At 47.5% G+C, this 25,000-nt stretch overlaps 1 protein-coding gene across 1 annotated transcript in view; it reads right to left on the bottom strand.

Annotated features, from left to right (window-relative positions):
* Window positions 1-25,000, bottom strand: part of LOC116374123 (dedicator of cytokinesis protein 3-like) — a 200,070-nt gene that overhangs the window by 50,768 nt on the left and 124,302 nt on the right. The window contains exons 2-3 of the mRNA XM_031823922.1: window positions 24,410-24,493; window positions 10,203-10,243 (exon numbers count right to left, since the gene is read on the bottom strand). Coding sequence (XP_031679782.1) covers window positions 10,203-10,243; window positions 24,410-24,493 — 125 coding nt within the window. The remainder of the gene's footprint in view (window positions 1-10,202; window positions 10,244-24,409; window positions 24,494-25,000) is intronic.

The following is a 25,000-nucleotide window of genomic DNA, read 5'->3' as shown; positions in this document are numbered from 1 at the left end:
GTACCCAAGACCCTCTCGGTGGATGTTGCAGTGAACCCAAGAGCCTCTCGGGGGATGCTGCAGTGTACCCAAGAGCCTCTCGGTGGATGCTGCAGTGAACCCAAGAGCCTCTCAGGGGATGCTGCAGTGTACCCAAGAGCCTCTCGGGGGATGCTGCAGTGTACCCAAGAGCCTCTCGGTGGATGCTGCAGTGTACCCAAGAGCCTCTCGGGGGATGCTGCAGTGTACCCAAGAGCCTCTCGGGGGATGCTGCAGTGTACCCAAGAGCCTCTAGGTGGATGCTGCAGTGTACCCAAGAGCCTCTCGGGGGATGCTGCTGTGTACCCAAGAGCCTCTCGGGGAATGCTGCAGTGTACCCAAGACCCTCTCGGTGGATGTTGCAGTGAACCCAAGAGCCTCTCGGGGGATGCTGCAGTGTACCCAAGAGCCTCTCGGTGGATGCTGCAGTGAACCCAAGAGCCTCTCGGGGGATGCTGCAGTGTACCCAAGAGCCTCTCGGGGGATGCTGCAGTGTACCCAAGAGCCTCTCGGTGGATGCTGCAGTGTACCCAAGAGCCTCTCGGGGGATGCTGCAGTGTACCCAAGAGCCTCTCGGGGGATGCTGCAGTGTACCCAAGAGCCTCTAGGTGGATGCTGCAGTGTACCCAAGAGCCTCTCGGGGGATGCTGCAGTGTACCCAAGAGCCTCTCGGGGGATGCTGCAGTGTACCCAAGAGCCTCTCGGGGGATGCTGCAGTGTACCCAAGAGCCTCTCGGGGGATGCTGCAGTGGACCCAAGTGGCATCGGGAGCAACTGCTTACACGCGCGTTACCACTCCACTATGTCTCCCTGTCATGGCTTTTGCTCCATCACTACAGATACCAACACATCTTGACCACCAAACTCCAGTTGATGTCACAAAGCTATCCAGTACATTAAACATATCCTCTCATGTTGTCCTGGTTTCCAGTGGTTTGCAGAAGTGGATAATTGGATGTGCCTTCTTGAAAATGTGAAGAAAATGTATTATTATAAAAAGCTAGCTATAGAATCACTCCTGGAGATATCTGGAGTCCTCTAGCTATAGAATCAATCCTGGAGATATCTGGAGTCCTCTAGCTATAGAATCAATCCTGGAGATATCTGGAGTCCTCTAGCTATAGAAACACTCCTGGAGATATCTGGAGTCCTCTAGCTATAGAATCAATCCTGGAGATATCTGGAGTCCTCTAGCTATAGAATCACTCCTGGAGATATCTGGAGTCCTCTAGCTAAAGAATCACTCCTGGAGATATCTGGAGTCCTATAGCTATAGAATCACTCCTGTAGATATCTGGAGTCCTCTAGCTATAGAATCACTCCTGGAGATATCTGGAGTCCTCTAGCTTCTAGCTATAGAATCACTCCTGGAGATATCTGGAGTCCTCTAGCTATTGAATCACTCCTGGAGATATCTGGAGTCCTCTAGCTATAGAATCACTCCTAGAGATATCTGGAGTCCTCTAGCTATAGAATCACTCCTAGAGATATCTGGAGTCCTCTAGCTATAGAATCACTCCTGGAGATATCTGGAGTCCTCTAGCTATAGAATCACTCCTGTAGATATCTGGTCCTCTAGCTATAGAATCACTCCTGGAGATATCTGGAGTCCTCTAGCTATAGAATCACTCCTTGAGATATCTGGAGTCCTCTAGCTATAGAATCACTCCTTGAGATATCCGGAGTCCTCTAGCTAAAGAATCACTCCTGGAGATATCTGGAGTCCTCTAGCTATAGAAACACTCCTGTAGATATCTGGAGTCCTCTAGCTATAGAATCACTCCTTGAGATATCTGGAGTCCTCTAGCTAAAGAATCACTCCTGGAGATATCTGGAGTCCTCTAGCTATAGAAACACTCCTGTAGATATCTGGAGTCCTCTAGCTATAGAATCACTCCTTGAGATATCTGGAGTCCTCTAGCTATAGAATCACTCCTCAAGATATCAAGACACCTCGAGCCATAGAATGAAGCACAAATAAATAAAGAATAGTCAGACACATCCAACCTGTTTTAAAATAAGACAGATTTTTAAACAACTTTGACATTTTATTTATTTCGATGACAGTCTTCATTCATAACTTTCAGTTACAGGGTTATTCAATTACCGTCACAGCCCTAGTTACAGCTGACTTTCTGCTCCAGGGATAGATAGACTCTGAGCACACACACACACATACACACACACACACACACACACACACACCCACCTCTGTGCCCATGTGGCGAAGTCGCCATGTGGCAGCACATCAAAGAGCCATGCTGGAAATGACCGTGGTTCCACCTTGTACCACGACCAAGCTGTGTGTTTGTGTGTGTGTTTGTGTGGCATGGCCAGGCTGGGCTGTGATGTGACTCAGCCAAGCTAATCTGCTGTGGAAGGTGACTGCGCTGGCACGGTGTGTGTGTGTGTGTGTCAGAACTGGGGCAAGTCCACACATGGTTGTGGCTGCCAAGTTATTGGAACCCAGGGACAGAGCTGCTGTGAATTACTCACGCTTATGAAGTAATTTAGCGCCTAGCCGTTAAGTGTAGAAATAGGCATACCTCCACTGTTAGCGCTTAGCGCCTAACTAACAGTTAGCTTAATGTGAGGAAATACCTCCACAGCTAGCGCCTAGCTAACAGTTAGCTTAATGTGTGGAAATACCTCCACAGCTAGTGCCTAGCTAACAGTTAGCTTCATGTGTGGAAATACCTCCGCTCTTTATTTAATGTTTTTGTACTTTTACCCCTTTCTCTCTCCAATTGGTAGTTATGGTCTTGTCCCTTCGCTGCAACTCACCTACGGACTCAGGAGAGGCGAAGGCCGAGAGCCATGCATCCTCCGAAACACGACCCTGCCAAGCCGCACTGCTTCTTGACACACTGCTCCCCTAACCCGGACGATGTTGACCCAATTGTGTGCCGCCTCATGGGTCTCCCGGTCACGGCCTGTAACACAGCCTGGGATCGAACCCGGGTCTGTAGTGACACATCAAGCACTGTGATGCAGTGCCACTCGGGAGGCCAATTCCTCCGCTCTTCTCGCTTAGCGCCTAGTTAACGGTTAACTTCATGTGCAGAAATGCTGGCTGCTAATACATCAGTATATATTATACCAGTACATGTCATATTTTATCCCAAGCGACTTGCAGTAGTGGGAAATCTATCAGGAATTAAACCCACAACCCCAACTGCCATGCTCTACAAACTGAGGCACACAGGAACCCAATGCTGACGGATTGGTGTACTATTCTGTTTCAGTTCTAGCCTTGCTTGGCAGTAGATATACATGACTTCTAGTTGATAAATGGAGGCCGTTCAGATGCTATCATAAGTGCTAATATAGTGTTTTTCAAAAAAATGCTTGATAAATGCTATTATGCTTTAATCCATTTTTTTCTATTTATTTCTTACTTCTGTTTATTTGAGTAAATACTTTCTTAACACTTGTTTTCTTAAAACTGCACTGTTGGTTAAGGGCTTGTAAGTGAGCATTTCACTGTAAGGTCTACACCTGATGACAAATAACATTTGATTTGATCATTTGATTTAATGCGGGGACACACACACACACACACACACGGAGTAGTTGGCCTCGGTAACTGTCAGCAGATTTTAGAAATACTATGTACCAAACAGTTAGTTACGTCCTCATTTAGAATGGAGTAATAGGTTACAGTCCTCATTTAGAATGGAGTTATAGTTTACAGTCCTAATTTAGAATGGAGTTATAGGTTACAGTCCTCATTTAGAATGGAGTAATAGGTTACAGTCCTCATTTAGAATGGAGTTATAGTTTACAGTCCTCATTTAGAATGGAGTTATAGTTTACAGTCCTCATTTAGAATGGAGTTATAGTTCACAGTCCTCATTTAGAATGGAGTTATAGGTTACAGTCCTCATTTAGAATGGAGTTATAGTTCACAGTCCTCATTTAGAATGGAGTAATAGGTTACAGTCCTCATTTAGAATGGAGTTATAGTTCACAGTCCTAATTTAGAATGGAGTTATAGGTTACAGTCCTCATTTAGAATGGAGTTATAGGTTACAGTCCTCATTTAGAATGGAGTTATAGTTCACAGTCCTCATTTACAAGGGAGTAATAGTTTACAGTCCTCATTTAGAATGGAGTTATAGTTTACAGTCCTCATTTAGAATGGAGTTATAGTTTACAGTCCTCATTTAGAATGGAGTTATAGTTTACAGTCCTCATTTAGAATGGAGTAATAGGTTACAGTCCTCATTTAGAATGGAGTTATAGTTTACAGTCCTCATTTAGAATGGAGTTACAGGTTACAGTCCTCATTTAGAATGGAGTTATAGTTTATATTCCTAATTTAGAATGGAGTTTACCCGGTAAATTGACTAAGAACATATTCTCATTTACAGCAACAACCTGGGGAATAGTTACAGGAGAGATGAGGGGGTTGAATGAGCCAATTGGAAGCTGGGGATGATTAGGCGACCATGGATGATATGAGGGCCAAATGGACATTTAGCCAGAACACCAGGGTTAACACCCCTACTCTTACGATACGTGACACAGAGAGTCAGGACACCTGTTTAACACCACATATGAAAGATGGCACCCTACACAGGGCAATGTCCCCTTCATTGCCCTGGGATTTCTACTGTCTATCCTCTCCTCTCCCGTTCCTATCCTCTTTTGCCTTTCCTCTCATCTCCCTTCCCTCTCTTTCCTTTCCATTATTCTTCCTCTCTTCCCCCTTTCCTCTCTCCTCTCTCTTTCCTTTCCTCTCTACTTTCCTCTCCTCACCGCTCTTTTTCCTTTCCTCTCCTCTACTCCCAGCCCCTGCCCCTGGGCTACCTGCCACTAGGCTACCTGCCACTAGCTAGGCTACCTGCCGCTAGGCTACCTGCTGCTAGGCTACCTGCCACTAGCTAGGCTACCTGCCACTAGCTAGGCTACCTGCCACTAGTTAGGCTACCTGCCACTAGGCTACCTGCCACTAGGCTACCTGCCACCAGCTAGGCTACCTGCCACTAGATTACCTGCCACTAGGCTACCTGCCACTAGGCTACCTGCCACCAGCTAGGCTACCTGCCACTAGGCTACCTGCCACCAGCTAGGCTACCTGCCACTAGGCTACCTGCCACTAGGCTACCTGCCACCAGCTAGGCTACCTGCCACTAGGCTACCTGCCACTAGGCTACCTGCCACCAGCTAGGCTACCTGCCACTAGGCTACCTGCCACTAGGCTACCTGTCACTAGCTAGGCTACCTGCCACTAGGCTACCTGCCACTAGGCTACCTGCCACCAGCTAGGCTACCTGCCACTAGGCTACCTGCCACTAGGCTACCTGCCACTAGCTAGGCTACCTGCCACTAGGCTACCTGCCAATAGGCTACCTGCCACTAGGCTACCTGCCACCAGCTAGGCTACCTGCCACTAGGCTACCTGCCACTAGGCTACCTGCCACTAGCTAGACTACCTGCCACTAGGCTACCTGCCACCAGCTAGGCTACCTGCCACTAGGCTACCTGCCACTAGGCTACCTGCCACCAGCTAGGCTACCTGCCACTAGACTACCTGCCACTAGGCTACCTGCCATTAGGCTACCTGCCACCAGCTAGGCTACCTGCCACTAGGCTACCTGCCACCAGGCTACCTGCCACTAGGCTACCTGCCACCAGCTAGGCTACCTGCCACTAAGCTACCTGCCACTAGGCTACCTGCCACTAGGCTACCTGCCACTAGGCTACCTGCCACCAGCTAGGCTACCTGCCACTAGGCTACCTGCCACTAGGCTACCTGCCACTAGCTAGGCTACCTGCCACTAGGCTACCTGCCACTAGGCTACCTGCCACCAGCTAGGCTACCTGCCACTAGGCTACCTGCCACTAGGCTACCTGCCACTAGCTAGGCTACCTGCCACTAGGCTACCTGCCAATAGGCTACCTGCCACTCGGCTACCTGCCACCAGCTAGGCTACCTGCCACTAGGCTACCTGCCACTAGGCTACCTGCCACTAGCTAGACTACCTGCCACTAGGCTACCTGCCACCAGCTAGGCTACCTGCCACTAGACTACCTGCCACTAGGCTACCTGCCACTAGGCTACCTGCCACCAGCTAGGCTACCTGCCACTAGGCTACCTGCCACTAGGCTACCTGCCACCAGGCTACCTGCCACTAGGCTACCTGCCACCAGCTAGGCTACCTGCCACTAGGCTACCTGCCACTAGGCTACCTGCCACCAGCTAGGCTACCTGCCACTAGGCTACCTGCCGCCCTTTGCACACAGTTCAATCCAATAGACGCTACATCACAGGTTACAGACCACACTAAAGGGAACTCATCTGTGCTGCTTTCTTGGCCAGGGCTCAATCTCAATGTGACTTCACTGATTAAATAAAGTAAGATAAATGAAAATAAAACACCCCAGCACTTATAAGTGCTACAGTTTTAGGTTGTAATTTAAAATGAAGTCTATAACACAGAAGCTGAACATTACAAAAAAAAGGGTATCGGCCTCAAAGTGCAAAACAATTACGCCTAATGACCGGTGTTATAGAAGCCTCAAAAAGAACGCCTGACAACGCAGAGAAACATAACTGAAATAGTTTCAGATTACAGCGTTATAGAGTCCTCTAGTGTTATGAATAAAACATCTATGCCGTTTCAACTGCGTCTTATGTACTGTTGAAGGGGTAGTGTGAGATTTTGGCAATGAAGACGTGGATACCATTTGGATATCTGCGTGCTGTTTGAAAAAAGTTGAAGGTACTGTAGATTTGTGAGCCATTGCTAACTAGCGTTAGCACAATGAATAGAAGTCTATGGGTACAGCTAGCATGCGTCCAGTCATCTGGGTAAGTAAAAAAAGGACTTAATTGCCAAAATCTTAAACTATGCTACTGTAATACTACTTCTCTCTAGGTACCGTTTATAAAAATGATTCATACAAAATGGCTTTTAGTGGTAAAGAATTGTTTTTGTACAGTTAGCTTTTGACATTAAAACATTGTATTAGTACAAACTGGCTTTTAAAGAGGTCAACTGGATATCTAACAACAAAGGAAGCACACTAATGGGGTTAAAGGATGGTGCTTTATCTCTGTTGTCGAGACCTACCCCGGTTCTGTGTGAGTGTGAGTGTGCGTGCGCTTATGTGTGTACCATCCTGTACCAGCCTATAAAAGGCGAACAAAGCAGCAGGAGGGGATCAGACAATACGACACACCTCCTGATATAGTACAGCTACGGGCCTCCTGATATAGTACAGCTTCAGACCTGATATAGTACAGCTACGGGCCTCCTGATAGAGTACAGCTTCAGACCTCCTGATATAGTACAGCTTCAGACCTGATATAGTACAGCTTCAGACCTGATATAGTACAGCTTCAGACCTCCTGATATAGTACAGCTTCAGACCTGATATAGTACAGCTTCAGACCTCCTGATAGAGTACAGCTTCAGACCTGATATAGTACAGCTTCAGACCTGATATAGTACAGCTTCAGACCTCCTGATATAGTACAGCTTCAGACCTCCTGATATAGTACAGCTTCAGGCCTCCTGATATAGTACAGCTTCAGACCTCCTGATATAGTACAGCTTCAGGCCTCCTGATATAGTACAGCTTCAGACCTCCTGATATAGTACAGCTTCAGGCCTCCTGATATAGTACAGCTTCAGACCTCCTGATATAGTACAGCTTCAGACCTGATATAGTACAGCTTCAGACCTCCTGATATAGTACAGCTTCAGACCTCCTGATATAGTACAGCTTCAGGCCTCCTGATATAGTACAGCTTCAGACCTCCTGATATAGTACAGCTTCAGACCTCCTGATATAGTACAGCTTCAGGCCTCCTGATATAGTACAGCTTCAGACCTGATATAGTACAGCTTCAGACCTCCTGATATAGTACAGCTTCAGACCTGATATAGTACAGCTTCAGACCTCCTGATATAGTACAGCTTCAGACCTCCTGATATAGTACAGCTTCAGACCTCCTGATATAGTACAGCTTCAGACCTCCTGATATAGTACAGCTTCAGACCTCCTGATATAGTACAGCTTCAGGCCTCCTGATATAGTACAGCTTCAGACCTGATATAGTACAGCTTCAGACCTCCTGATATAGTACAGCTTCAGACCTGATATAGTACAGCTTCAGACCTCCTGATATAGTACAGCTTCAGACCTCCTGATATAGTACAGCTTCAGACCTCCTGATATAGTACAGCTTCAGACCTGATATAGTACAGCTTCAGACCTCCTGATATAGTACAGCTTCAGACCTGATATAGTACAGCTTCAGACCTGATATAGTACAGCTTCAGACCTGATATAGTATAGCTTCAGACCTCCTGATATAGTATGATCTTATTATTCGTATCTCAGAGCCATTTGTTTGACTAGTTATAGCCTAATGTTAGCTAGCTAACATTGAACCTGGTTGGTTAACTACCTGCAGATTCAGGGATTTTGGTTCACTGTTTAGCTAGCTAGCTACATGTCTTAACAAAAGACTCCACTATACAAATAAACATTTCAGGTGCGATCGTAAATTCAGTCTGGCCATCTACTCAGATTCACTCTCGTCTGTGTGTAACAGAGCACAGAATAACTGATGAATATACGAAGGCTCAACAACATTGAATATAGCCGGGGTCAGTAAACGTTGGCAAAAAAAGCGCAATTACATTTTTGCCCACAGCACAGATTGTAACGGTTCTCTTTAGTTGAAGGAGAGGCGGACCAAAATGCGGCGTGATGATGATTCATGTTTAATGAAGAAAAAACTATACATGAATAAACTAACGAAAACAATAAACGTGAGAACTCAAAACAGCCCTATCTGGTGCAAACACAAAGACAGGAACAATCACCCACAAACACACAGTGACACCCAGGCTACCTAAGTATGATTCTCATTCAGAGACAACTAATGACACCTGCCTCTGATTGAGAACCATACTAGGCCGAAACATAGAAATACCCAAATCATAGAAAAACAAACATAGACTGCCCACCCCAACTCACGCCCTGACCATACTAAATAATGACAAAACAAAGGAAATAAAGGTCAGAACGTGACATAGAGAAGGTCACCAACGCTCTGGATGACATGAAAACAGCCAGCTCTGCTAGGGGGAGTCAAATCGTCAGAGTTTGGATGGGGGGGCAAAAGCTTAAGAGGGTTTGAACGATGCTGAATGGGTGTAGACAACAAAGAGCTCTCCAGTAGGTACCAAAACATTCTCAAAAGTGAGGTAACAAGCCATTTTCTCAAAAGTGAGGCTGCAAGCCATTTTCTCAAATGTGAGGTAACAAGCCATTTTCTCAAAAGTGAGGTAACAAGTTTATCAACTTTCAAAGCAGAATTACTTTCCCATTGTTCCTCAAATGTAGTGTGTGATGTACCATTTTGTAGCTCTGTGTCTCTGTTGTATGTATATTGTATGTTGTATGTTGCTGAGATGACACGCTATGCACCGTCTGTTCCTGTACAGTCTAATGTACCCGTCTGGAGTGTTTCACAGTGTTGGCTCACTAATGCAGGAGCAGAACAACTGTATGTTTGGAGAAAAAAAAAACTTGGATACACTAATATCCTTTTATACACAATACATGTAATAGATATACACACTGTATCATACACCAACACCAGGGATTGTATTAGTCCAGTAGTGAGTGTTTTCCCCTTTTTGCTCCTGTAACTACAGTGGATAAGGTGTATGAAACACTAACCCTTGTTTCAATTGAAGCATAAAAACTGCAGAACCCCATGGCTATACACTAATGCACCAATCACAGCGTGAAAACAGCCAATCAGCAGTGGGAAACACTAGAGAGTGTATGTGCACAGCCAATCAGAGTGGTAAACACTAGAAAGTTTAGGTAAACAGCCAATCAGAGTGGTAAACACTAGAGAGTGTATATTAACAGCCAATCAGATTGGTAAACTCTATAGAGTGTAGGTATACAGCCAATCAGAGTGGTAAACACTAGAAAGTGTAGGTAAACAGCCAATCAGAGTGGTAAACACTAGAGAGTGTATGTTAATAGCCAATCAGAGTGGTAAACTCTAGAGAGTGTAGATACACAGCCAATCAGAATGGTGAACTCTAGTGAGCGTAGCTAAACAGCCAATCATAGTGGTCGACAGTGTAGTGTGGAAACACACATCCCAAATAACGTTGTAGGAATGAGAGCACCAGGTAATTTACCTTGATTGTGGGCTTCCTGGTGGAGAATCCTCGGTACCACCCTGAAAGAGAGAAAATAACAAAAACAATGTTTAGGAGAGATCTGTAAACACCCCTTATCTCAACCCTCAGCCCACCCTCAGAAAACAACCCATCTAAACCCTCAGCCCACCTTCAGAAAACAACCCTTATCTCAGCCATCAGCTCACCCTCAGAAAACCTCCCTGATATCAACCCTCAGTCCACCCTCAGAAAACAACCCATCTCAACCCTCAGCCCACCTTCAGAAAACAACCCTTATCTCAGCCATCAGCTCACCCTCAGAAAACATCCCTGATATCAACCCTCAGCCCACCCTCAGAAAACAACCCATCTCAACCCTCAGCCCACCTTCAGAAAACAACCCTTATCTCAGCCATCAGCTCACCCTCAGAAAACATCCCTGATATCAACCCTCAGTCCACCCTCAGAAAACACCCCTGAGATCAACCCTCAGGACTGATGTTATCTTAATGTTCAGTATAATGTGAGAGTGAATGGGGTCAGGTAGGACTGATGTTATCTTAACGCCGAACCTCGGGCTCGAAGGTCGAGGGTTCGAGACCTGCTCCCTGCTGTTTCCTTACATTACTTAATGGCTATGCAACACTAAACTGCTTGGGAGAAGATGGTAGATGTCAGAGGGGTGATGGTGGATGTCAGAGAGGAGATGGTAGATGTCAGAGAGAAGATGGTGGATGTCAGAGAGGAGATGGTGGATGTCAGAGAGGAGATGGTAGATGTCAGAGAGGTGATGGTGGATGTCAGAGAGGAGATGGTAGATGTCAGGGAGAAGATGGTAGATGTCAGAGAGGAGATGGAGAATGTCAGAGAGGAGATGGTGGATGTCAGAGAGTAGATGGTGGATGTCAGAGAGGAGATGGTGGAAGTCAGAGAGGAGATGGTGGATGTCAGAGAGGAGATGGTAGATGTCAGAGAGGAGATGGTGGATGTCAGAGAGTAGATGGTGGATGTCAGAGAGGAGATGGTGGATGTCAGAGAGGAGATGGTAGATGTCAGAGAGTAGATGGTGGATGTCAGAGAGAAGATGGTAAATGTCAGTGAGAAGCTGGTAGATGTCAGAGAGGAGATGGTAAATGTCAGTGAGAAGCTGGTAGATGTCAGAGAGGAGATGGTAGATGTCAGAGAGGAGATGGTAGATGTCAGAGAGGAGCTGGTGAATGTCAGAGAGGAGATGGTGGATGTCAGAGAGGAGATGGTAAATGTCAGTGAGAAGCTGGTAGATGTCAGTGAGAAGCTGGTAGATGTCAGAGAGGAGATGGTAAATGTCAGTGAGAAGCTGGTAGATGTCAGAGAGGAGATGGTAAATGTCAGTGAGAAGCTGGTAGATGTCAGGTTTAATAAAACCAAGTCAATGTGTGTCAGTGTGGCAGCAGTCCTCCTCTTTCTTTTGACTAAACACTATAGTCTGTTCTGCACAAGACAACATGGGGCCTCTGAGACCTCAACATAATTGTAGTAGTCTAACTCTCAGACATGGGGCCTCTGAGACCTCAACATAATTGTAGTAGTCTAACTCTCAGACATGGGGCCTCTGAGACCTCAACATAATTGTAGTAGTCTAACTCTCAGACATGGGGCCTCTGAGACCTCAACATAATTGTAGTAGTCTAACTCTCAGACATGGGGTCTCTGAGACCTCAACATAATTGTAGTAGTCTAACTCTCAGACGTGTTACAGAGTGAAAGGTTATAATGCTATAAAACACAAGGGGAAGTTGAATAAGAGAGGGAGCAGTGTGCTGAGTCCTGAAGCCTCGTAGACTTGACACATGGGCCTCAGAGACTTCCACATAATTGGTGGAGCCTAGCTAACTCTCATCTCATCTGAATATGGAAAATAGTTTCATCAATGTAACTAACGAGAATACAGATTGCCACACACACAAGTGCGTGTGTGCATATGTACACACACACACACACACACACACACACACACACACACACACACACACACACACACACACACACACACACACACACACACACACACACACACACACACACACACACACACACACACACACACACACACACACACACACAAGCACACAGGCACATGCCCAAACCAAACACACACAGACACTCAACCACATGATGGACAGGCTTATTTCCTTATTTCCTAATAGCCTTAATCCCTTATTCCCTGATAGCCTTATTCCATCATTTCCTTATTCACTTATTCTCTTATTCCCTTATTCCCTAATAGCCTTATTCCCTTATTCCCTAATAGCCTTATTCCCTTATTCCCTAATAGCCGTATTCCCATATTCCTTAATAGCCTTATTCCCTTATTTCCTTATTCCTTAATAGCCTTATTCCATTATTCCCTTATTATCGTATTCCCTTATTCCCTAGTAGCCTTATTCCCATATTCCCTAATAGCCTTATTCCCTTTTTTCCTTATTTCCTAATAGCCTTATTCCCTTATTCCCTTATTCCCTAATAGCCGTATTCCAATATTCCCTAATAGCCTTATTCCCTTTTTTCCTTATTCCCTAATAGCCTTATTCCCTTATTTCCTTATTCCCTAATAGCCTTATTCCCTTATTACCTAATAGGCGTATTCCCATATTCCCTAATAGCCTTATTCCCTTATTCCCTAATAGCCTTATTCCCTTTTTTCCTTATTCCCTAATAGCCTTATTCCCTTATTTCCTTATTCCTTAATAGCCTTATTCCATTATTCCCTTATTATCTTATTCCCTTATTCCCTAGTAGCCTTATTCCCATATTCCCTAATAGCCTTATTCCCTTTTTTCCTTATTTCCTAATAGCCTTATTCCCTTATTCCCTAATAGCCTTATTCCCTTATTTCCTTATTCCCTAATAGCCTTATTCCCTTATTACCTAATAGGCGTATTCCCATATTCCCTAATAGCCTTATTCCCTTATTCCCTAATAGCCTTATTCCCTTTTTTCCTTATTCCCTAATAGCCTTATTCCCTTATTTCCTTATTCCTTAATAGCCTTATTCCATTATTCCCTTATTCCCTAATTCCCTTATTCCCCAATAGCCTTATTCCTTTATTCCCCAGCACTATATGGAAATGTGTTAAGATAAAGAAGAGAGAAGCTAGCGGTACAGAGGGACAGACGGAGAGACAAACAGGCAGACAGATGGACAGAGAGAGAGAGTGAGAGAGAGATGGACGGATCGACAGAGAGAGACAGACAGACGGACAGACAGAGAGAGAGAGAGAAGGACGGATCGACAGAGAGAGACAGACGGACGGACAGACAGACAGACAGACAGACAGACACACAGAGAGAGAGGGAGACGGACGGACTGACGGACAGACAGAGAGACAGAGAGAGAGAGAGACAGAGAGAGAGGGAGACGGACGGACGGACAGAGAGAGAGAGAGAGAGAGAGAGAGAGGGACGGATGAACGGACGGACGGAAAGAGAGAGAGGGACTGACTGGACTGGATACAATTCACTGTCTGTAACACCTGTGGCATCGCAAGAGAAGTCTGCTGGATGTGTTGTACTAACACAGGACACTAACACACCTTGTGTTGTGTTAACACAGGACACTAACACACCTTGTGTTGTGTTAACACAGGACACTAACACACCTTGTGTTGTGTTAACACAGGACACTAACACACCGTGTGTTGTGTTAACACCGACAAACGCTGACACTACACATCCAAGTATATCTGACCAAATTATGAAAGACAATAATTGTAATTTTGAATTTTCAAAGTCAGTGCTGAAGAGGTGAAAACACTATTGTTGTCCATCAACAATGACAAGCCACCGGGGTCTGACAACTTGGATGGAAAATTACTGAGGATAATAGTTGTCATGACCGAAGGTGGCTCCCCTTCCCGTTCGGGTGGCGCTCGGCGGTCGTCGTCGCCGGCCTACTAGCTGCCACTGATTCTTTCCTCCCCCTCCTTATGTGTTTATTGAGTACACCTGTTTTGAGTTGGTTATAATTAGTGAGGCGTTATTAGTCAGCCGGCCCGCCTGGTTCTTTGTGCGGGATTGATCATTGTAACCTTGGTGTTTGCATCAGATGTACATGTTTGTGTATTTAGTGCTAGACTGTTTTCGTTTCCCTGTGTCTGGGGCATTTGTTTTGAGCACCCGTAAGTGGGGGGGACCGTAGTTCTCCGTGTGTGCATTAAAGAAGCACTTTATTGAACTCTGCTTTCCTGCGCCTGATTTCACCCTCACGACACCCAGGACCTTACAATAGTGGACGATATTGCCACTCCTATTTTCCATATCTTCAATTTAAGCCTAATAGAAAGTGTGTGCCATCAGGCCTGGAGGGAAGCAAAAGGCTTTCCGCTACCTAAGAATAGTAAAGCCCCTTTACTGGCTCAAATAGCCGACCAATCAGCCTGTTACCAACCCTTAGTAAACTTTTGGAAAAAAATGTGTTTGACCAGATACAAAGCTTTGTTACAGTAAACAAATTGACAACAAACTTTCAAGCACAGCACTTATACAAATGCCTGATGATTGGCTGAGATAAATTGATGTTAAAAATATTGTGGGGGCTGTTTTGTTTTGACTTCAGTGTGGCTTTTGACATTATCGATCATAGTCTGCTGCTGGAAAAATGTGTGTGTTATGGCTTTACACCCCCTGCTATAATGTGGATAAAGAGTTACTTGTCTAACAGAACACAGAGGGTGTTCTTTAATGGAAGCCTCTCCAACATAATCCAGGTAGAGTCAGGAATTCCCCAGGGCAGCACTCTAGGCCCCTTACCTTTCTACAGTTTGACTAATGACCTACCACTGGCACTGAGTAAAGCCTGTACGTCTCTGCGTGCAGATGACTCCGTTTTATACTTGATGGCAAGTAATAAGGTGGTCCTAAATATTTAAAAAACTAAAAGCATTGTACTTGGGACAAATCATTCACTGAATTCTAAACCTCAACTAAATCTTGTAAGAAATAATGTGGAAATTAAGCAAGTTGAGGTGACTAAAAACTGCTTGGAGTAACCCTGGATTGTAAACTGTCATGGTCAAAACATATTGATACAACAGTGGCTAAAATGGGGAGAAGTCTGTCCAAGCGCTACTCTTCTTAACAGCAATGTCAACAAGGCAGATTGTACAGGCTCTAGTTTTGTCGCACCTGGACTACTGTTCAGTCGTGTGGTCAGGTGCCACAAATTGCAATTGTCTCAGAACAGGGCAGCTCGGTTGGCCCTTGGATGTACACAGAGAGATAACATTAATGATATGCATGTCAATCTTTCCTCGCTCAAAGTGGAGAGGAGATTGACTTCATCACTACTTGTATTTGTGAAAGGCATTACATGTTGAATGCACTGAGGCTGTCTGTTTAAACTACTAGCATACAGCTTAGACACCCATGCATACCCCACAAGACATGCCACCAGAGGTCTCTTCACAATCCAGAATAGACTATGGGAGGCGCACAGTACTACATAGAGCCATGACGACAAGGAACTCTATTCCACATCAGGTAACTGATGCAGCAGTAAAAATAGACCTTATGGAACAGCGGGGACTGTGAAGAGACACAAACAAGCACAGACACGATAACGTATGCACTATACACACACGTAAACATGGATTTTTGTGTTGTAGATACGTGGTAGTGGAGTAGGGGCCTGAGGGCACACACTCAGTGTGTTGTAGATACGCGGTAGTGAAGTAGGGGCCTGAGGGCACACACTTAGTGTGTTGTAGATACGTGGTAGTGGAGTAGGGGCCTGAGGGCACACACTTAGTGTGTTGTAGATACGTGGTAGTGGAGTAGGGGCCTGAGGGCACACACTTAGTGTGTTGTAGATACGTGGTAGTGGAGTAGGGGCCTGAGGGCACACACTTAGTGTGTTGTAGATACGTGGTAGTGGAGTAGGGGCCTGAGGGCAACACTTAGTGTGTTGTAGATACGTGGTAGTGGAGTAGGAGCCTGAGGGCAACACTTAGTGTGTTGTAGATACGTGGTAGTGGAGTAGGGGCCTGAGGGCAACACTTAGTGTGTTGTAGGTATGTGGTAGTGGAGTAGGGGCCTGAGGGTAACCCTTAGTGTGTTGTAGATATGTGGTAGTGGAGTAGGGGCCTGAGGGCAACACTTAGTGTGTTGTAGATACGTGGTAGTGGAGTAGGGGCCTGAGGGCACACACTTAGTGTGTTGTAGATACGTGGTAGTGGAGTAGGGGCCTGAGGGCACACACTTAGTGTGTTGTAGATACGTGGTAGTGGAGTAGGGGCCTGAGGGCACACACTTAGTGTGTTGTAGATACGTGGTAGTGGAGTAGGGGCCTGAGGGCAACACTTAGTGTGTTGTAGATACGTGGTAGTGGAGTAGGGGCCTGAGGGCAACACTTAGTGTGTTGTAGATATGTGGTAGTGGAGTAGGGGCCTGAGGGCACACACTTAGTGTGTTGTAGATATGTGGTAGTGGAGTAGGGGCCTGAGGGCACACACTTAGTGTGGTGTAGATACGTGGTAGTGGAGTAGGGGCCTGAGGGCACACACTTAGTGTGTTGTAGATATGTGGTAGTGGAGTAGGGGCCTGAGGGCAACACTTAGTGTGTTGTAGATACGTGGTAGTGGAGTAGGGGCCTGAGGGCAACACTTAGTGTGTTGTAGATACGTGGTAGTGGAGTAGGGGCCTGAGGGCAACACTTAGTGTGTTGTAGATACGTGGTAGTGGAGTAGGGGCCTGAGGGCAACACTTAGTGTGTTGTAGATACGTGGTAGTGGAGTAGGGGCCTGAGGGCAACACTTAGTGTGTTGTAGATACGTGGTAGTGGAGTAGGGGCCTGAGGGCACACACTTAGTGTGTTGTAGATACGTGGTAGTGGAGTAGGGGCCTGAGGGCACACACTTAGTGTGTTGTAGATACGTGGTAGTGGAGTAGGGGCCTGAGGGCAACACTTAGTGTGTTGTAGATACGTGGTAGTGGAGTAGGGGCCTGAGGGCAACACTTAGTGTGTTGTAGATACGTGGTAGTGGAGTAGGGGCCTGAGGGCACACACTTAGTGTGTTGTAGATATGTGGTAGTGGAGTAGGGGCCTGAGGGCACACACTTAGTGTGTTGTAGATACGTGGTAGTGGAGTAGGGGCCTGAGGCCAACACTTAGTGTGTTGTAGATACGTGGTAGTGGAGTAGGGGCCTGAGGGCACACACTTAGTGTGTTGTAGATACGTGGTAGTGGAGTAGGGGCCTGAGGACAACACTTAGTGTGTTGTAGATACGTGGTAGTGGAGTAGGGGCCTGAGGGCAACACTTGGTGTGTTGTAGATACGTGGTAGTGGAGTAGGGGCCTGAGGGCAACACTTAGTGTGTTGTAGATACGTGGTAGTGGAGTAGGGGCCTGAGGGCAACACTTAGTGTGTTGTAGATACGTGGTAGTGGAGTAGGAGCCTGAGGGCAACACTTAGTGTGTTGTAGATATGTGGTAGTGGAGTAGGGGCCTGAGGGCAACACTTAGTGTGTTGTAGATATGTGGTAGTGGAGTAGGGGCCTGAGGGCAACACTTAGTGTGTTGTAGATACGTGGTAGTGGAGTAGGGGCCTGAGGGCAACACTTAGTGTGTTGTAGATACGTGGTAGTGGAGTAGGGGCCTGAGGGCACACACTTAGTGTGTTGTAGATACGTGGTAGTGGAGTAGGGGCCTGAGGGCACACACTTTATGTGTTGTAGATACGTGGTAGTGGAGTAGGGGCCTGAGGGCACACACTTAGTGTGTTGTAGATATGTGGTAGTGGAGTAGGGGCCTGAGGGTAACACTTAGTGTGTTGTAGATACGTGGTAGTGGAGTAGGGGCCTGAGGGCAACACTTAGTGTGTTGTAGATACGTGGTAGTGGAGTAGGGGCCTGAGGGCAACACTTAGTGTGTTGTAGATACGTGGTAGTGGAGTAGGGGCCTGAGGGCAACACTTAGTGTGTTGTAGATACGTGGTAGTGGAGTAGGGGCCTGAGGGCAACACTTAGTGTGTTGTAGATACGTGGTAGTGGAGTAGGGGCCTGAGGGCACACACTTAGTGTGTTGTAGATACGTGGTAGTGGAGTAGGGGCCTGAGGGCACACACTTAGTGTGTTGTAGATACGTGGTAGTGGAGTAGGGGCCTGAGGGCAACACTTAGTGTGTTGTAGATACGTGGTAGTGGAGTAGGGGCCTGAGGGCAACACTTAGTGTGTTGTAGATACGTGGTAGTGGAGTAGGGGCCTGAGGGCACACACTTAGTGTGTTGTAGATATGTGGTAGTGGAGTAGGGGCCTGAGGGCACACACTTAGTGTGTTGTAGATACGTGGTAGTGGAGTAGGGGCCTGAGGCCAACACTTAGTGTGTTGTAGATACGTGGTAGTGGAGTAGGGGCCTGAGGGCACACACTTAGTGTGTTGTAGATACGTGGTAGTGGAGTAGGGGCCTGAGGACAACACTTAGTGTGTTGTAGATACGTGGTAGTGGAGTAGGGGCCTGAGGGCAACACTTAGTGTGTTGTAGATACGTGGTATTGGAGTAGGGGCCTGAGGGCAACACTTAGTGTGTTGTAGATACGTGGTAGTGGAGTAGGGGCCTGAGGGCAACACTTAGTGTGTTGTAGATACGTGGTAGTGGAGTAGGAGCCTGAGGGCAACACTTAGTGTGTTGTAGATATGTGGTAGTGGAGTAGGGGCCTGAGGGCAACACTTAGTGTGTTGTAGATATGTGGTAGTGGAGTAGGGGCCTGAGGGCAACACTTAGTGTGTTGTAGATACGTGGTAGTGGAGTAGGGGCCTGAGGGCAACACTTAGTGTGTTGTAGATACGTGGTAGTGGAGTAGGGGCCTGAGGGCACACACTTAGTGTGTTGTAGATACGTGGTAGTGGAGTAGGGGCCTGAGGGCACACACTTAGTGTGTTGTAGATACGTGGTAGTGGAGTAGGGGCCTGAGGGCACACACTTAGTGTGTTGTAGATACGTGGTAGTGGAGTAGGGGCCTGAGGGCACACACTTAGTGTGTTCTAGATACGTGGTAGTGGAGTAGGGGCCTGAGGGCAACACTTAGTGTGTTGTAGATACGTGGTAGTGGAGTAGGAGCCTGAGGGCAACACTTAGTGTGTTGTAGATACGTGGTAGTGGAGTAGGGGCCTGAGGGCAACACTTAGTGTGTTGTAGGTATGTGGTAGTGGAGTAGGGGCCTGAGGGTAACCCTTAGTGTGTTGTAGATATGTGGTAGTGGAGTAGGGGCCTGAGGGCAACACTTAGTGTGTTGTAGATACGTGGTAGTGGAGTAGGGGCCTGAGGGCACACACTTAGTGTGTTGTAGATACGTGGTAGTGGAGTAGGGGCCTGAGGGCACACACTTAGTGTGTTGTAGATACGTGGTAGTGGAGTAGGGGCCTGAGGGCACACACTTAGTGTGTTGTAGATATGTGGTAGTGGAGTAGGGGCCTGAGGGCAACACTTAGTGTGTTGTAGATACGTGGTAGTGGAGTAGGGGCCTGAGGGCAACACTTAGTGTGTTGTAGATACGTGGTAGTGGAGTAGGGGCCTGAGGGCACACACTTAGTGTGTTGTAGATACGTGGTAGTGGAGTAGGGGCCTGAGGGCAACACTTAGTGTGTTGTAGATACGTGGTAGTGGAGTAGGGGCCTGAGGGCAACACTTAGTGTGTTGTAGATACGTGGTAGTGGAGTAGGGGCCTGAGGGCAACACTTAGTGTGTTGTAGATACGTGGTAGTGGAGTAGGGGCCTGAGGGCACACACTTAGTGTGTTGTAGATACGTGGTAGTGGAGTAGGGGCCTGAGGGCACACACTTAGTGTGTTGTAGATACGTGGTAGTGGAGTAGGGGCCTGAGGGCAACACTTAGTGTGTTGTAGATACGTGGTAGTGGAGTAGGGGCCTGAGGGCAACACTTAGTGTGTTGTAGATATGTGGTAGTGGAGTAGGGGCCTGAGGGCACACACTTAGTGTGTTGTAGATACGTGGTAGTGGAGTAGGGGCCTGAGGGCACACACTTAGTGTGTTGTAGATATGTGGTAGTGGAGTAGGGGCCTGAGGGCAACACTTAGTGTGTTGTAGATACGTGGTAGTGGAGTAGGGGCCTGAGGGCAACACTTAGTGTGTTGTAGATACGTGGTAGTGGAGTAGGGGCCTGAGGGCAACACTTAGTGTGTTGTAGATGCGTGGTAGTGGAGTAGGGGCCTGAGGGCAACACTTAGTGTGTTGTAGATACGTGGTAGTGGAGTAGGGGCCTGAGGGCACACACTTAGTGTGTTGTAGATACGTGGTAGTGGAGTAGGGGCCTGAGGGCACACACTTAGTGTGTTGTAGATACGTGGTAGTGGAGTAGGGGCCTGAGGGCAACACTTAGTGTGTTGTAGATACGTGGTAGTGGAGTAGGGGCCTGAGGGCAACACTTAGTGTGTTGTAGATACGTGGTAGTGGAGTAGGGGCCTGAGGGCACACACTTAGTGTGTTGTAGATATGTGGTAGTGGAGTAGGGGCCTGAGGGCACACACTTAGTGTGTTGTAGATAAGTGGTAGTGGAGTAGGGGCCTGAGGGCAACACTTAGTGTGTTGTAGATACGTGGTAGTGGAGTAGGGGCCTGAGGGCACACACTTAGTGTGTTGTAGATACGTGGTAGTGGAGTAGGGGCCTGAGGGCAACACTTAGTGTGTTGTAGATACGTGGTAGTGGAGTAGGGGCCTGAGGGCAACACTTTGTGTGTTGTAGATACGTGGTAGTGGAGTAGGGGCCTGAGGGCAACACTTAGTGTGTTGTAGATACGTGGTAGTGGAGTAGGGGCCTGAGGGCAACACTTAGTGTGTTGTAGATATGTGGTAGTGGAGTAGGAGCCTGAGGGCAACACTTAGTGTGTTGTAGATATGTGGTAGTGGAGTAGGGGCCTGAGGGCAACACTTAGTGTGTTGTAGATATGTGGTAGTGGAGTAGGGGCCTGAGGGCAACACTTAGTGTGTTGTAGATACGTGGTAGTGGAGTAGGGGCCTGAGGGCAACACTTAGTGTGTTGTAGATACGTGGTAGTGGAGTAGGGGCCTGAGGGCACACACTTAGTGTGTTGTAGATACGTGGTAGTGGAGTAGGGGCCTGAGGGCACACACTTAGTGTGTTGTAGATACGTGGTAGTGGAGTAGGGGCCTGAGGGCACACACTTAGTGTGTTGTAGATACGTGGTAGTGGAGTAGGGGCCTGAGGGCAACACTTAGTGTGTTGTAGATACGTGGTAGTGGAGTAGGGGCCTGAGGGCAACACTTAGTGTGTTGTAGATACGTGGTAGTGGAGTAGGGGCCTGAGGGCAACACTTAGTGTGTTGTAGATACGTGGTAGTGGAGTAGGAGCCTGAGGGCAACACTTAGTGTGTTGTAGATGGGCATCCTAATGGGGATCCTAATGGGCATCCTAATGGGGATCCTAATGGGCATCCTAATGGGCATCCTAATGGGCATCCTAATGGGGATCCTAATGGGCATCCTAATGGGCATCCTAATGGGCATCCTAATGGGCATCCTAATGGGGATCCTAATGGGCATCCTAATGGGCATCCTAATGGGGATCCTAATGGGGATCCTAATGGGCATCCTAATGGGCATCCATAATAAATACAAATACAAACTACTACTACTGCTGACCACTGGCCAGGCTTTGAGCCCTTCGATACACACTATCGTAGATTTCATTTGATCCTCTAGGTTCTCTGGGACTGGGTTCTCCTATGAGAAGTCTCTTATTGCTCTGAAACATAGAAACCACATCCCCTCCCATTCCATCCCGTCAACAGAGCTGTGTGTGATCTGACCAAGCCTTAGGGTTAATGGAATAGACAGAGTAGATTTCCCTGGAGAGATAGAGCAGATAAGTGTGTGTGTGCGTGTGTGTGTGTGTGTGTGTGTGTGTGTGTGTGTGTGTGTGTCGCTCCTTCCCGGCCTCCCATCCTGATCGATACACAACAAGAGGCCCAGTGAGCAGTGTCTAATGTCACACCATCTGACTCATTATCAGCCGGCCAACGCAGGTTCAGTTCACAACCAGAGTCACAGCTACAGACACAGCCGTCTCACAACCAGAGTCACAGCTACAGACACAGCCGTCTCACAACCAGAGTCACAGCTACAGACACAGCCGTCTCACAACCAGAGTCACAGCTACAGACACATCAGTCTCACATCCAGAGTCACAGCTACAGACACAGCCGTCTCACAACCAGAGTCACAGCTACAGACACATCAGTCTCACATCCAGAGTCACAGCTACAGACACATCAGTCTCACATCCAGAGTCACAGCTACAGACACATCAGTCTCACATCCAGAGTCACAGCTACAGACACAGCCGTCTCACAACCAGAGTCACAGCTACAGACACATCAGTCTCACATCCAGAGTCACAGCTACAGACACAGCCGTCTCACAACCAGAGTCACAGCTACAGACACATCAGTCTCACATCCAGAGTCACAGCTACAGACACATCAGTCTCACATCCAGAGTCACAGCTACAGACACATCAGTCTCACATCCAGAGTCACAGCTACAGACACAGCCGTCTCACCTGTCTACTGGCTTTGCCTGCTTCTTACGAATACCAATGGAGGAGGCTATGGAGTCAGGGAGACTATGGAGTCAGGGAGGCTATGGAGTCAGGGAGACTAAGGAGTCAGGGAGGATATGGATTCAGGGAGGCTATGGATTCAGGGAGGCTATGGAGTCAGGGAAGCTATGGAGTCAGGGAGACTAAGGAGTCAGGGAGGATATGGAGTCAGGGAGGCTATGGATTCAGGGAGGCTATGGAGTCAGGGAAGCTATGGAGTCAGGGAGACTATGGAGTCAGGGAGACTATGGAGTCAGGGAGGATATGGAGTCAGGGAGACTATGGAGTCAGGGAGGATATGGAGTCAGGGAGGCTATGGAGTCAGGGAGGATATGGAGTCAGGGAGGCTATGGAGTCAGGGAGGCTATGGAGTCAGGGAAGCTATGGAGTCAGGGAGACTATGGAGTCAGGGAGACTATGGAGTCAGGGAGGATATGGAGTCAGGGAGACTATGGAGTCAGGGAGGATATGGAGTCAGGGAGACTATGGAGTCAGGGAGGATATGGAGTCAGGGAGACTAGGGAGTCAGGGAGAATATGGAGCCAGGGAGGCTATGGAGTCAGGGAGGATATGGAGCCAGGGAGACTATGGAGTCAAGGAGACTATGGAGTCAGGGAGACTATGGAGTCAAGGAGGATATGGAGTCAGGGAGGATATGGAGCCAGGGAGGCTATGGAGTCAAGGAGACTATGGAGTCAGGGAGGATATGGAGTCAGGGAGGAAATAGAGCCAGGGAGACTATGGAATCAGGGAGGATATATGGAGTCAGGGAGGATATAGAGTTAGGGAGACTATGGAGTCAAGGAGTCTATGGAGTCAGGGAGACTATGGAGTCAGGGAGGCTATGGAGTCAGGGAGGATATAGAGTTAGGGAGACTATGGAGTCAGGGAGGATATGGAGTCAGGGAGGATATGGCGTCAGGGAGGCTTTGGAGTCAGGGAGGCTATGGAGTAAGCGAGACTATGGAGTCAGTGACACTATGGAGTCAGGGAGGCTGTGGCATCAGGGAGACTATGGAGTCAGGGAGACTATGGAGTCAGGGAGACTATGGAGTCAGGGAGGCTATGGAGTCAGGGAGACTATGGAGCCAGGGAGGCTATGGAGTCAGGGAGGCTATGGAGTCAAGGAGACTATGGAGTTAGGGAGACTATGGAGTCAAGGAGACTATGGAGACAGGGAGGATATGGAGTCAGGGAGACTATGGAGTCAGGGAGGATATGGAGTCAGGGAGGATATGGAGTCTGGGAGATATGTAGTCAGGGAGGATAGGGAGTCAGGGAGGATATGGAGTCACGGAGGCTATGGAGTCAAGGAGACTATGGAGTCAGGGAGGCTATGGAGTCAAGGAGACTATGGAGTCAGGGAGGATATGGAGTCAGGGAGGCTATGAAGTCAGGGAGGCTATGGAGTCAGTGAAACTATGGAGTCAGGGAGGCTATGGAAGCAGATTGTTTCTTCAATATCTGAACTGTCTATCGGGGTTATAGCTTGTCAGAGAAGGGCTTGTGCAACAATGACTACTAAACCTCCAGAGAACATGAGAGTGTTGCAGCGCAGGCTGGGTATGTGAACACCAGAGTACAGTACTGTCTATTAAATGCTGTGGAACTAACTTACCTTCACATTTCTCCAGTATCTGAATTGTCTCTCCTATCTCCAGAGACAGACCCTGCGTCACGATCCCTCGAAACGTGCAGATCACTGAGGGAAAGAAGAGAGAGAAGAAGGGATGAGTTTTCAGATGACAAACAGGTACCAGCGAAGGAAGAATTACATGGTAGAGTTGCATGGTAGAGTTGCATGGTAGAGGTACATGGTAGAGTTGCATGGTAGAGGTACATGGTAGAGTTGCATGGTAGAGTTGCATGGTAGAGTTGCATGGTAGAGGTACATGGTAGAGGTACATGGTAGAGTTGCATGGTAGAGGTACATGGTAGAGTTGCATGGTAGAGTTGCATGGTAGAGTTGCATGGTAGAGTTGCATGGTAGAGTTGCATGGTAGAGTTGCATGGTATAGTTACATGGTAGAGTTGCATGGTAGAGTTGCATGGTAGAGGTACATGGTAGAGTTGCATGGTAGAGTTGCATGGTAGAGGTACATGGTGGAGTTGCATGGTAGAGTTGCATGGTAGAGTTAGATGGTAGAGTTGCATGGTAGAGTTGCATGGTAGAGGTACATGGTAGAGGTGCATGGTATAGTTGCATGGT

The sequence above is a fragment of the Oncorhynchus kisutch genome, linkage group LG5 (genome assembly GCF_002021735.2).
Source record: "Oncorhynchus kisutch isolate 150728-3 linkage group LG5, Okis_V2, whole genome shotgun sequence".
Taxonomy (NCBI): Eukaryota; Metazoa; Chordata; class Actinopteri; order Salmoniformes; family Salmonidae; genus Oncorhynchus; species Oncorhynchus kisutch.
Note: the sequence above shows the minus strand (reverse complement) of the source record. Positions and strands in the feature narration are given on the sequence as shown.